We start from the raw sequence: 14,788 nt of genomic DNA, 5'->3' as shown, positions 1-14,788 counted from the left end.
TTCCTGTTMTGTGAGCTTGTGTGGCCTACCGCTTCGTGGCTAAGCCATTGTTGCGCCTAGACATTTCCACTTCACAATAACAGCACTTAGAGTTGACTGGGRCARCTCTAGCAGTTCAGAAATATGATGAACTGACTTGTTGGAAAGGTGGCATCCTATGACAGTGCCACGTAGAAAGTCACTGAGCTCTTCAGTAAGGCCATTCTACTGCCAATGTTATTTCCTATGGAGATTGCATGGCTGTGTGCTCAATGTTATACACCTGTCAGCAATAGGTGTGGCTGAAATAGCCGAATCCACTAATTTGAAGGGGTGTCCACATACTTTTGTATATACAGTGTACCTTGTAACTATGCATGTATTCATGATGAGGCATCAGCTCAAGAACTGTTGCAGTTCAAGCCACAGGCCATCTTTGACTTTAAGGGGGATGTTCAAGAACGTAGCCAATAGCACTCCTGAACACATCGGGAAGTAATTAGAGGTTTGTGTTCTTGGTCCGTTTTTAGGGGAGGTATGGTATTTATAGTTGTGAACGGGAGCAACAGATGGGGATAGGATGTCCAGGAGGCGAAAGGGAAKAGGGGAACATGTTTCCTTTCTTCCTGTGCAATAATGCTGTACTTTGTTAAAGAGAACCAGCGAGGGTTATTTGCTTACACACACGGTAACACACACACTGAGGCTAAGTGTACAGGCAGCTCAACTCCAATCTTTCAGCTCTTTCGCCAATACTTGGGCAAAAGATCAAAATTGGGCTTCCTGTGTAAACGTAGCCTAACAAGCATGCACACACACACAGCTATTACACATTTCCCTGCTTCTCTTTTTTGTTGTTGTTACAACTGGCCTGAGGGTGAGTCACAGTAGTTTGGAAGAAGCTGGAGAGGAGGGATTCACAATGGCTGACTAGACGGGGCTGGAAGCAATCGAGAGTTGGCCACAGCTAGAAAGCTGAGTTGGAGTGTGGTCTCTGGTCTGATTGGAGTGAGTGAGTGACACTCCCTCCCTCCCTCCCTCCCTCCCTCTCTCTCTCTCTCACTCCCCCTCGATGACAGTGAGAAACTCATACTACAAAATTGTTATTCAAGCGCTCAGTTAAAGCCAATGTTTGTCCAGGGTTGAACGACATATCACAAAGACAGATCAGAAGCATCACAAAGACGATATGCTGATAAACGACAATGCTGGTAGGAAATGAAAACAACATTCTCTGCCGGCTTTATACTGACTTGATGACAGTGACTGAAAGACCGTGATTGAGTGAGAAAGTAACAACACCTTAAACTACAAATTGTCATTCAAGGGCTCAGTTTAAGCCAATGTTTTTCAGAGATTGACGCCTTATCACAGAGACAGATCAGAACCGCCACTGATTATTGGCTGATAAAAACAACAATACTGGCMGGAGAAGAAAACGACACAATTACGACTGAATCTTGAGTGCGGTCAGGTTTCGAGCTAGTTTATAACCTGGTAGGATGTTGCTCTAGTCGTCAATTTCACTATCACTTACTGTATATGCTGAGTGGCCTGGGTCATCTCATGTCTTGTTCCATGAGGAGCCAAGAGGGTTTGGACAGAGCAAACGGACTCTTTGTTCAGAGTGCATTTGCCCAAGCCGCTACCTTTCTCATCCAATTTGGAGAATGTTTCAATTATTTTGCTCAGCTCCCTCTCAAAAAGGCACTCGTGCCCAGGCCGACTTTTTGAGAAACGGTAGTTTCATTCAAGGAAAAAGTACTTTTTAATCAASGTAGGGGTTTTATGGTTATGGGGACGCTATCGTCTCTATCTTTATGTTTAAAAAAAAATGTTTTCTCTTCTCCAATTCCACTTTATTCTTATGTTGCTGTATCAAAGTCAATTTCCTATATATCTAGAAGGTCACCTTAATATTATGGGCCTATTTGAGTGATTTATCATAATCTCCACCCGGCACAGCCAGAAGAGGACCTCCCCTCGGAACTTGGTTCCTCTCTAGGTCCTTTCTRGGGAGTTTTTCCTAGMCACTTTTCTTCAACATCTGCATTGCATGCTTTTGGGGGTTTTAGGCTGGGYGTCTTTATAAGCACTTTGTGACAACTGCTGATGTAGAAAGGGATGTGTCAAATAAATGTGATTGATTGATCATTGTTATTTCATTGTCGTTTCAAACAGTCTAAATTGAGAAGTGGCTATTTTTCCAACCCAGACTCTCGGTAGAGTCAGCAGTGACAGCTGGTTGAGTCTCTCTCTCACATACACAGACACACGGCGTCTTCCCACAGTTCGCCCACCCTGTCAGCTCCTTCCTGTGAACACCACCACCATGGCGGCATCACCACCTACAGAGAGCGTCCGTCCCCGTCACTCGTCCYCGGGACCCGTGTGATCACGAGCACGTCGCCACCACAACACATCCTGTGCCGTACTGTACTCCCCTGCACGGGCGGTGGGCGATGCCGTCTTCAGTCTAACTCATCACTCTGAACCCGAAACAGACAGACATGTCACAGTCGAACACTCGCTGTCTCACCCCGCGTTAGAGAATWTATGCAGGGAAATGAATACTGCCTGCTGGTATACCTCCCTGTCCMAAGTTCAATAGAAAACACTTTTTTTTACGATCAGACCTTATTATCATATGAGAGAATTCAGAGTAGAATTGTCTGATTGAATGGCGGTAACTGTGGACTTTCATCTTCATCCATCATAACACACCCTCACCAAAGCCTACCATATAATACTCTGTACTTGATACCAGCTGAAGATGAAATATTGGCCGCAAATATTGAGGCTAAACACAAGATAAAGAGGATCTAAGCAATCTAAAAATAAAGATTTAAAAACGCACAAGGAGATTTTTCTTGAGCTGTTTGGGGTCAACACTGTCACTGAGCTGATTGTGATGCCAAGTCGAAATCAGAGGGAAATTATGCAAGACCAGGCTTGCTTTGCTTGCAGATAACAAAGCTATGAAGTATTCTGTTGACTGCTTGTACAGGCAGCATAAATCTTACAGAAATAGAGGTATGATCTCTCACACACACACACAGAGAGAGGATGGTAGTGCAAAGAGCTTCTGGATATAGTCAACTGTTAAAAGCCCCTACTTTTTTCTCTGTCAATTTAAAAATATCTGAGGTGGAGTTTGTTTTTATATGTTTACAGTAGATTTCGGCTTTATATGGGTGATTAATGTAACAGCTTGGGGTACTCGAGGGACTGGGACACAGATCTTGTCAGAACAATGAACCGATTTGCAATTTGTGAGAAACACAATTATAAACTGCAATGAAAATGCAGTATTGAATGAAGTTATCGCACATTGACATGTTCTTAGACCCTCGTCAGCATTGATTTGTGATTGGTGACTGAGCAGCATGGTAGTGTCAGCTTGCTGTGGAGAGAGACAGAGATGCCAGTGATTTGATGGACAGTTCAGCCTAACGCCCACAGATGCAGACAATGACCCCTGAATGTAAACTTGCTGACTCACACTGACACCCCGATCCTTCTTACTGAATAACACATAGGGCTGATCTGAGGGCAGTTTTGTTTCTTAAGCCCTCAAATGGTTGAGTGTAGGATTGCTGTAGGGTGAGCTGATCCTAGATCTGTGCTAACAAGGACGTATTCTAGTCAGCGAGACATACTGACAGACAGGCCTTGCCCACAGATGCTAACGGGGCGTCTGCCCACGTGATGTTGACTGTTCCCCTGTGTGTTCCCCTGTGTGCCTGACCGCCCACTATTTTACAAGACGGTAAACAAAACATCAGCACATGAGWTGGGACAGTAACAGATGTGCCACAATGGCTCCCATTGAACTTCGTCATTATAGAAGCAGTAAAAGTTYCATTGTCAAGGCGCTAGCATAACCAATGCCACTGCAAAAAGGAGGCATAAACAATTTGTATAACAGCCACAGACTGACGTTTTTGTCCCATTTAAAACCATGGCGAAGACATTTGGRGCCCAGATGTTGGGGTTATCACAAATTGGCACATGCATCGTGGTAGGGGATACTCTTAAAACTAATAAACATCCTGTTTCAATATGCTGATGATGCGAATGACTTTTTAACGAGTTCCTYTCTTGCTTAACCTAGGAACATGTGAAGTTTCTCCGGTGCAGCTGATGGTCCAACAACTACAGTAACTGTAGAGAGACAGATGCAAACTGAGGAGCAAATCTGGCATCCAGCAATTTGTTGGCATCGAAATGGAACTTGATACTTTGTAGCCTCCTATCCATTTGGGAGAGTAACAAAGTAACATTCAAGATAACATTCAGTTTCCCACGCCTGCCATTCCATTCACTTGAACCTCACACACCCGATCTCCGGAGAGACTATGGGGGATGGAAGTTACTTTGTTTCACACCTGTCTATAGGATACAACAAAGTGCAATTTCATGATTGAAAACAGTGAGCAAGAACATGTTGTATGTACTATCAGAGTGTTTTGCAATAAAAATCCCCTGGCCCTGGGTTATCATCAAATGGATGTTACTCATTTATAACAATTGCAAACATATGTTTTCTGTTTTGCAATTGCATGTTATGCACATAAAGTTTACATGCTGTTTTGTAATTTGCAAAACGGATAAACCCACATAAGTAACTGTTCTATTGAGTGGGCTTGACAGGTGAAAAGCACACAGCAAATTCTCAAGTGTTAAATCAACACAGACTGTTAAATGTCACACTGTTACAGTGTCTATATGGGTCCACACTTTTCAGTGTTAAATKAACACTTTGCTTCGTGTAAAGCCTTACTTGCATATYTCYCAGTGTGCCTTGCCTTTCGAGTGAATTGCAGAGTTACCATCCATGAMTGTATTTGTCAGTGACAGAGACATGGTTKTTGCWTTCATTCATTTTCMGACCTGTGGCCTTCACCTAGTGAAATCCTAAGTGAATATGTAACCATTAAAATACAATTATTTAAGACAATAGAATATGTATTTCATAAGGYKGTATTTTAAGGGCCTAGTTTAACCTTAATTCGGTGGCCTGAAACTCATGGTTTACAGGCMACAYCAGGCCTGCAACTCACATTATKCTGGCTTGCAAAGTGACTTAATTCCTATTGGAATCCAGCCAGAGTGGGGATCTCCAACGTTTTWMATTTTTATTCAGCCGCAACCTGCATTCAGAAAGACTGCCCGGGATTAGGAAAACCAAGAAACACTACACGGCCCAAAGTATGAGGACACCCCTTCAAATGAGTGGATTTGGCTATTTCAGCCACACTCGTTGCTGACAGGTGTATAAAATTGAGCACATAGTCATGCAATCTCCATAGACAAACATTGGCAGTAGAATGGCCCATACTGAAGAGCTCAGCCACATAGTGGTGGGCCACACAAGCTCACAGAACGGGACCGCTGAGTGCTTGAGCAAGTAAAAATCATCTGTMCTCGGTTGYAACACTCACTACAGAGTTCCAAGCTGCCTCTGGAACCAACGTCAGCACAATAACTGTTGGTCAGGAGATTCATGCCAGGAGAACGCTACCTACCCCACTGCATAGTGCCAAMTGTAAAATATGGTAGAGGAGGAATAATGGTCTGGGRCTGTTTTCCATGGCCGAGCAGCCGCACACAAGCCTAAGATCACCATGCGCWATGMCAAGCGTYGGATGGMGTGGTGTAAAGCTCGCTGCCATTGGACTCTGGAGCAGTGGAAACTCGTTCTCTGGAGTGATGAATCACGCTTCACCATCTGGCAGTCCGACTGACAAATCTGGGTTTGGCGGATGCCAGGAGAACGCTACCTACCCCACTGCATAATGCCAACTGTAAAATATGATAGAGGAGGAATAATTGTCTGGGGCTGTTTTTCATGGTTCAGGCCCCTTAGTTCCAGTGAAGTGAAATCTTAACGCTACACCATACATGTTTCCACATGACAATGCCCCAATGCACAATGCGAGGTCCATACAAAAATGATTTGTCGAGATCGGTGTGGAAGAACTTGACTGGCCTGCACAGAGCCCTGACCTCAACCCCATTGAACACCTTTGGGATGAATTGGAACGCAGACTGCGAGCCAGGCCTRATCGGGCCAACACCAGTRCCCAACCTCACAAATGCTCTTGTGAGGTTGGGTCCCTGCAGCAATGTTCCAACATCTAGAGGAAAGCCTTCCCAGAATAGTGGAGGCTGCTATAGCAGCAAAAGGGGGAACCAACTACATATTAATGCCCAAGATTTTGGAATGAGAAGTTTGACAATCAAGTATTCACGTGGTGTATTAGACTACCTAAATCATCTAAACCATTTCAGTAATGGGTGCAATAAGGCCTAGTAACAGATAGGATTAGTTTAGAAAAATGTGTTATTCATAATTGATTAGCATAAGATTAATGGATCAATGTGCATGCAAAAACATTGAAACAAACCAACAACAAAAAAATCAACCTGCAATTGAGCACGCTGGGAAATATGATCAAATATGGCCGTGGTTTTGGTTCAACTCTGGTTATTAAAGGGGCAGAGCAGTCAAAAACGAAATTTCCCTGTGTTTTATATACATTTCCACATGAGGTTGAAATAATAGTTTATTCTGAAAATTATGATAATACACTTTTCCTGTAGCATGTGTTTGAAAAGAGTGCATGAMATTTTTGCTTGTTTTGCTGGGTGGGTTTTTTGGACCGCCTGTATAAATTCATAGAGTTTGCCCTCCTCTCTGCCAATCATAATAGCTAGTTCAGGTTACACATCCCTCCAGTTAAGCTCTGCCAATTAGTCCCCTCTCTCAGACCATGCCCAGGAAGTCCTAGCAAAATTGTTGCTTGAGAAATAGCATTTTGCTAAGAATACATTTTTTGTTGATTTTTGACAATTTTAATTGAAAACTATCACATTAAGGTACTTAATTGTTACCGAGAAATTATTTGATATTGAGATAAAAACAGCTGCATAGGGACTACACTGAGGTTCTTTTAATTCACACCATCAACACTAGAAATGTTACAATGAAAAATCTAAACTAGGTAACACTGGCCAATTTACTGTGTAGAGTACTCAAAATTAAATAAATATAAGGTTACCTAAAAATAAGATTTTAGATGCTTGACTTACCTAGACTATTCGTAGAACCATCCATGATTGCTTGTCCAGGAGTTATTTACTGTTTCTAGTAGTGAAGTTTGTTTTTTGGTGTATTTTCCATACTGTATGCCGCTGCTTTACCTGAGGGTGTCAGAAGTCGTTCTTGAGAAAAGAGAGGAGGCACGCATGGCAACGAACGTACGCAGTTGCCGGAGAGGATTGGCCTAAAAAAATTCACTCAAATACTTACTGTACATAAATCCAGGAAATGAGCTGAGCATCGGGTGGGCAAATGCACAATCGCCCAATAGATTCACATCGCACTAGAATTGCCAAAAATATTCTCCTGGAGACAAGGATGGGTTAACTATCCCCTCGTTTTTATATGACTACACGTGCATGCAATAATATGCTTCTTACTGAAACTTGTAACACAACTTTTTGGGTTACATACACCGAATGATGTATATAAACACTGGATTGCTAACGCTATGTATTGGCCATTGAAATGCTCCGAAGAAACCGGTCGGCCATATTGGCACTCCCCAGTAGGAGMAGTCCTCCATAGGAATTAATGCAATTCTACATTATTTCAATTAAATAGACATARACAAAGACAAAATTACATGTATTTAACTATTTTGTCGTTGTAGTGGGGACAGTAACATTATTCATCGAAAAAAATKATACTTTAGAGAATGTTTGTAAATATTTCTCTTTCATTTTTTATTTGTGTTTAGCTGACATAATATAATGTTAAAGTGTCTGTAATAGAATACACGTGGCAGAAACGAATGTAGACATTAATAAGTGTATTTCTATAGTTTCCCCCACAAAATTACGCCGGTAAGGGAGTGCCAGTATGGAGGTGAGGTGGCTTCGACACAGTGGCCCCAAATAAGTATTCTAGTGTATATATAAATCATTGGTTACACCCCCCTGTCGTCCAAAAGTTCTGTTCAACTGATTTGATTTTCACATAGATTTCCTGCCGCCTTGTGGCGTGTTTGTGTACTGCATGTACACATAATGGCGGAATGGAAGTCGGCGTCCTTGTTTCTGTTATTATGGGGGAATGAAAACGTGGTTGAAACAGGAAATGCACCCGGCATTCTTACAGAAACACTTTTGAGGAGATGGAAAACTCGTATTAAAGTGTAATGTGTACGTTGCCCATGCGTCGTCAATGTGCCACCTTGCATTCTGGGCGATTATGGGACAATGAGAGCTCTCCTACAAGAAGTGAATGGGAGTCAATTGGGGGTTTGCTCAAAAAGTACAACATTACAAATATTTTCCGAGATRTGAGATAATTAACTTGTTCTCTGTAATATCGTATAGCTTTCGAATCGTGACATGATATACTTTCGAGAAAAATAGGCAGGTTTCTCGACTCATACCCTGACTATTCTGCACATCTATAACTCCAGTGTTTAATTGCTATATTGTAATTATGTCGCCACTATTGCCTATTTATTGCCTCACCTCCCTTATCCTACCTCACTTGCACACACTGTATATAGACTTTTTCTATTGTATTATTGACTGTATGTTTGTTTATTCCATGTATAACTCTGTTGTTGTATGTGTCGAACTGCTTTGCTTTATCTTGGCCAGGTCGCAGTTGTAAATGAGAACTTGTTCTCAACTAGCCTACCTGGTTAAATAAAGATGAAATAAAAATAWTTTTTTAAATTACGCGATTAGTCGACAGTCTGCTGGGTGGGGTGTTATACGTTCCTCCATTCATTACCAAATGGGATTCCTATCTCATGCATTCTGTARTATCTCTGGTCCTTATACCACAGCGGTTTCAACATGGAGGTGCCCATGGAGAGACATGTCTGAAGGAGACTTGATACAAAGGAGATTAACCTCACCCTTTCACGTCCCCGTGTAAGTATRGCGCTTCTTTCACACACACATTGATAACTTGAACATGGCTGCTTATAGCTAGCGTRAAGATAAGTACTTAGTTAACTAGCWTTCCACAGTGCGTTACAGTATGTCGGTTGTCTCTTTTACTGTCAATGATCGTGTCATGCACCCCTCAAAACCACCGAGATTGATCAGCAGACTGCACTTATTTGTTTGCAATTTGTAACAATAATCATGTTGATGCAGATTTATAATAGTGTACATGTACTATTTGTCCCATCTGCTTATCTTATTCATCATGTCACTATTTTCTCTTAGGATCCACATGATGCATGTACTATGAACTGTGCCCGCTGTCTACTACGGCTCCAGAGTGTAGGGTTCCTGGCCCCCTCTGTCAGAGCAGCTGCCCTACTTCAGCCAGCCACAGCACTGTCCCAAATAACAGTACACAACACATGTGGTCAGGTAAGTCACTCCCGAGAGGGGGGGGATTAAAATATAGTCCTCTTTAAAGTAAACTCCGGGGTAAAAAAAATAAGAAGTTAAAGATCTCATGTCTCTTTGTATTCACACTGCCCTTGCCTTTAAATGAGGACTCAACTCTTGCCAGTTCACTTCATCTATTTTGTGGTTCGAGTCCTCTTTTGAATTCACATTGCTATGTTTCGAAAGGTTTTTACAAAGTGCAGGACAAGCCATTCCATCAGAACGTGTTATCGGGCAGCTAACTATACCTACTTGCATTTTGGAAGTTAATAGATTAGAATTACGTCTAATCTTTTAACTAAATGCAATCCGAAGATAGTATTAACATGTCAATATTATTGGTAGCAGAATAAATGGCAGAAGAATAACTACAGATTAAATAATACTGTAATTGAAAATTGTACACCCAATGTAGGCTACTGCGCCTTTAAGAGCTAGAANGTTCATTAATTGTGGGGTTTGAATAGTGTGAGAAGAACGTGAGAATCATAACAGGGTACAAAATCAATTCTAGCTCTTAAAGGCGCAGTAGCCTACATTGGGTGTACAATTTTCAATTACAGTATTATTTAATCTGTAGTTATTCTTCTGCCATTTATTCTGYTACCAATAATATTGACATGTTAATACTATCTTCGGATTGCATTTAGTTAAAAGATTAGACGTAATTCTAATCTATTARCTTCCAAAATGCAAGTAGGTATAGTTAGCTGCCCGATAACACGTTCTGATGGAATGGCTTGTCCTGCACTTTGTAAAAACCTTTCAAAACATAGCAATGTGAATTCAAAAGAGGACTCGAACCACAAAATAGATGAAGTGAACTGAGTCCTCTTTTGAATTCACATTGCTATGTTTCGAAAGGTTTTGAGGAATTGATTTTGTACCCTGTTATGATTCTCACGTTCTTCTCACACTATTCAAACCCCACAATTAATGAACAGCTTATGAAGCTCTCATAGTCTATACTATAGATCACATATTACAAACAAATAATCTTTCACTAAAAACACCACACATTTTTTGTCGTTTCTGTGCATCCTTAAAAAATATATATATGTTGAAAAACGGCATACGTTTTTTCCGCAAGCCTTCACATCATAATTTTCTCTCTTTTGTGGCACCAATGTGAGGGTTTAAGGCGGGGGAAACGGTGTTGAMRTAGTCTAGTGTGTGGTGCGAGAATAATCACAAGCGAACCTGGGGGGCTTTGTGTTCACATTGGCCTAAAAAAGGGAACCGGACCGCGAAATACAAGCAAACCGAACTTTCGAGATGCTCAGTTTGGTTCGCTTCGGGGGCTATTTTTGAGGGTTCTGCGTTCCTTTGGAGTGTTCAGTGTGAACAACAGCACACAAAAAAAAATCTCAGGGGGACTAAGGGTATAACCCTTAGGAAGTTTCCCAGTTAATCACATCATGGTCGTTCGTTTTTGAGTTGATAATGATCATTATCCTCAATTGTAGGGTTAGGATGACTACAATATCRAGTTAACCTTTTATGCATTTTGTTTAACTATGTCGACTGCTTGTATCTCCTCGTCAATGTATATCTTTGTTGTCAACAGGCACTCAGGCGTTTCCATGGCAGCCCTGGATGTTATAAGAGCCAGCCTGTACCCACGGACCCTGGTGAAGCGCATGAGGATAGAATAAAGAAGGACAAGTCACTGATCACTCACGATGACCTGTTTGAGAGGGTGGCCAGGGAGGCCAAGACTAAGGCCACCTTCAACAGAGTGGTGGATGTCTTCAGTAAGAGGGACATACGGCGTCGGGGTCACGTAGAGTTCATATACGCTGCCTTGAAGAAGATGCCAGAGTTTGGTGTGGAACGGGACCTTACAGTCTACAACAAGCTGTTGGATGTCTTTCCCAAGGAGGTGTTTGTCCCCAGGAATTTTATCCAGCGCATGTTCAACCACTACCCCCGACAGCAGGAGTGTGGGGTGCAACTGCTGGAACAGATGGAGAACTATGGTGGGTGGGGAGGGAGTGAGAGATTGAGCCAACCGTTTTTCAGAACAGGGTCTTTTAAACGATTAAAATAAGTAGCTAGTRTATTTTTATTGATAGACTTTTTGTCATGCATTCATTTTGTTGTGTCATCAGGTATCATGCCAAATGTCGAAAGTAAGGTCCTGATCGTCCAGATCTTCGGGGACAAGAGCCACCCGATGAGGAAGTACCAGCGCATCATGTACTGGTTCCCCAAGTTCAAGCACGCCAACCCCTTCCCCGTCCCCCTGCAGCTCCCTGAGGATCCTGTAGATCTGGCCCGCCTCAGTCTCAACCGCATCGCCAACGACCTGGACGCTAAGGTCACCGTCTACCAGATGCCCTGTACCGACATCTCTGAGTCAGGAGAGGAGATCACCTTCCCCCACGTCGTAGGTAGATAACCAAAGTTCCCTCTCCTTTTACATACAAACTCTGATCCGAATCCAAGGTTTTCTCACTCTTTAGTTGAATGGTTTTCAGTTGATATAGCTCGTATTTTTGTGGTCAGCAAATATTTAGGTTAGCAATGATCAATGGTATTAGAGCATGTGTCAAACTCATTCCACGAAGGGAAAGGGGGATACCTAGTCAGTTGTACAACTGAAATGTGTCTTTCGCATTTAACCCAACCCCTCTGAATCAGAAAGGTGCGGGGGGGCTGCCTTAATCGACATCCACGTCTTCAGCGCCTGGGGAGCAGTTATGAATTAAGGTCACTGATTAGTAAGGAACTCTCGTCTCCTGGTTGTCTAGAGCTTAATTGAAAGGAAAAACCAGCAGACACTAGACCCTCCATGGAATAAGTTTGACACCCCTGTATTGGGGGGTGCAAACATATGATAAACGTTGTTTCTGTCATCTCAATGTTAATTCCTATCTCTCTGCTCTTTCCCCCCGTGTTAGGGATCCAGAGCCCAGACCAGATGGAGCTGCTGGCTAAACATAACCCCAACAGGCCTGTGTTTGTGGAGGGCCCCTTCCCCCTGTGGCTGAGGAAGATCTGTGTCTACTACTACATACTCAGGGCTGACCCACTGCCCCCCGAGGAGAAGGTGGGAGACCCTGTGCAACTCTGTTAAAGCCAAAGGAATGATAACATTGTGTATTTGTAAATAATGGTGTATATTTTAATGGTAGCATTTACAATGGTATCATTTTGATGATGAATATTGCCTCAGTAGTATCTGTCCCGTACTATTACAATAGGGTTATTGTATGTTTTTGCTTGAGCAGTAACAGTTGATTTATTACCGTACCCGTTTTCTCCCTGTCAGGTGGAGGAGCCTTACGACCCTGAGAGGTGTTTCGACTACCCTCTTCAGCTGGACCTGGACTTGGACCGGGACATGGGGGACGACGACAGCTTCAACGTGGAAGACGGTAAGATAAAACACCTAGGACCTAATCAGTTCAATTCAACAAAGCTTTAGATATCTCACAAACTAAAGTGATGCTGGSCACAGCTGTAAGAATCCGTACAGGACTTTAAGGTGCAGTGGTGTATCGTAAGTGGTAAAGGATATACGTCTTGTTTTCTGCAGTGGATGAAGGGCCGGTGTTCGCCATGTGTATGACRAGCCAGGGGGATCAGGCCACCCTGAACCAATGGATCTCAGGCCTGCAGGAGACCAACCCCATCCTGGGCCGCGTCCCTACCCTGTTCCGCCTGGAGGCCGGTCCCAGGGAGCTCCAGGGAGTGGCAGACCCAGGACCCGGGTACAGGGAGGAGGGCGAAGAGGAGGCAGAGACACAGACGGAGGTAGAGACAGATATTGTTGTGGAGGAGGAGCATCGGCGTAGCCAGGGAGTGAAGCAGTGACCAGCGCCAGGACTATGATACAGCTCACTTCACTACCAGAGATTACCCGGAGAGCTAGCTTTCTGTCACAGCGCATTTATCATAACTAGGAGTTMTTTTTGTCAGGTCACTTCTGGCCCTCATCATAACATCTGGTAATCATAGGATGTCTTCCAAGTTAAAGTGGATGTAATACCTAATTATAATGTACCCACCTATAGTCAACTCATGTATGATCTTTCAAGAAACCAAGCTTAAGTTAGCTATTGGGAAAATACTGTAGATGATATGTACGGCTGTAACCTGATGCCCTCAACTCATTTGATGTTTCTGTAAGAATGCCTTTGATAAGACTCTTGAAGGAACTTTGAATTTGCACTGTGTCAAGACATGCTCAAATCAACGCAAAACAATAAATTATTTACTTCTATAGACGTTTCTTTTGTATGGCATGTAAGATGGATGGTAACAYATCGAACGAGTTTTGTTTCACAGGCCTCTCCCAGCCCACCTTACTTGATAACACCTACCTCCCATTAAATCATAGAACCACTTTAAAAGTTACCAAAAGGGTTTATTAGTACCTTAAAAAAGGCATTTGAACATTCCCTTTYAAACAAACAAGGTAGGAACCAATTGAAAGTGGTACATTCTCAACAGGTAAATAGTACAGCTTGGTCAGTGTCCCCTGTACATTTTAAAGTTCACTACAGCTGTACAAGAAAAAGTTCACAGTACATTCTGTTTTCAATGCATTTTCAGTCCGTTAAGACAGACTGTGCTCTATTGGACATTATTTTCAGCATATTGGTGAACCAAAAACACTGCAAATAAATSTCTTCCACATGATTTCTGATACTTCCTAAATGTATATACATGTCCAACACTCCACRTCCAAGCAGCAGGCCATTGGATCATACTTTTGTTGTTAGAAGTAATTTTGACTGGGGAAAAAATGCTGATTTGTTGATTGTTTAATCAAAGATATTAAATACAAATGAAATAGTCATGTGTCACTGACTGATTGTTCAGACCAAATAAATAYATTGAAAGAGTTAATGTACACAGTATGTATAGAGACAAAAATATTAACAAAATCAGAAGCAGTATGAGTACCACTAACCATAAATGGTTAGGTTTATTTTCATAGGAAATCAAATAATACATTAAGGGTATTGACATTTAACCACCCCTTTAAACAAATGTTGTATTTACAGTGCAGGCATACATGTGTCAAATCACCATTACAAAAACTTAAATGTTCAAAAAGGAAGAATTCTTTTACATTCCAGAAAAACGTTTTACGAAAACTGTATTTTTTTTTTTTTTTAAGTCACAAGTATTTTGACGATTCAGTGTTGTAAAGTATGGTGCATTAATATCTAGAAAAATCGGTCCCACTTTGAACGAAGTGCAACTTGTATAGCATACACAAAGGCTTCATAAGCACTAAATAAATGCTTCACACATCATCTATACACATATGTCATACTCTCCAAAGGGTGACAATTCCCACTGTTGGGTAAATTGCCAAATGTGACGACATGCACTGTTTGTACACCATTTATAGAGTATCACA

General features: G+C 42.1%; 2 protein-coding genes across 4 annotated transcripts in view; one reads left to right on the top strand and one right to left on the bottom strand.

The window, feature by feature from the left end:
• Positions 1-7,499, bottom strand: part of eml3 (EMAP like 3) — a 29,056-nt gene extending 21,557 nt beyond the window's left edge. The window contains exons 1-2 of one of the 3 annotated variants that reach the window (XM_023982204.2): positions 7,295-7,499; positions 7,075-7,185 (exon numbers count right to left, since the gene is read on the bottom strand). In XM_023982204.2, the coding sequence (XP_023837972.1) occupies positions 7,075-7,099 (25 nt within the window). In that variant the 5' untranslated portion in view covers positions 7,100-7,185; positions 7,295-7,499. The other 2 variants (XM_023982205.2, XM_070437909.1) reach the window with 2 other exon arrangements.
• A 1,326-nt stretch (positions 7,500-8,825) lies between these two features.
• Positions 8,826-13,639, top strand: ecsit (ECSIT signaling integrator). Its single transcript, XM_023982297.2, has 7 exons — positions 8,826-8,940; positions 9,241-9,390; positions 10,979-11,390; positions 11,523-11,804; positions 12,315-12,463; positions 12,686-12,791; positions 12,953-13,639. The coding sequence occupies exons 2-7, from the start codon at positions 9,262-9,264 to the stop codon at positions 13,228-13,230; spliced, it is 1,356 nt and encodes a 451-aa protein (XP_023838065.1). The 5' UTR covers positions 8,826-8,940; positions 9,241-9,261; the 3' UTR covers positions 13,231-13,639.
• Positions 13,640-14,788: the final 1,149 nt, after the last annotated feature.

Source organism: Salvelinus sp. IW2-2015, linkage group LG37, assembly GCF_002910315.2.
Source record: "Salvelinus sp. IW2-2015 linkage group LG37, ASM291031v2, whole genome shotgun sequence".
NCBI classification, from domain to species: Eukaryota; Metazoa; Chordata; class Actinopteri; order Salmoniformes; family Salmonidae; genus Salvelinus; species Salvelinus sp. IW2-2015.
This window is presented reverse-complemented; position numbering and strand designations above follow the sequence as displayed.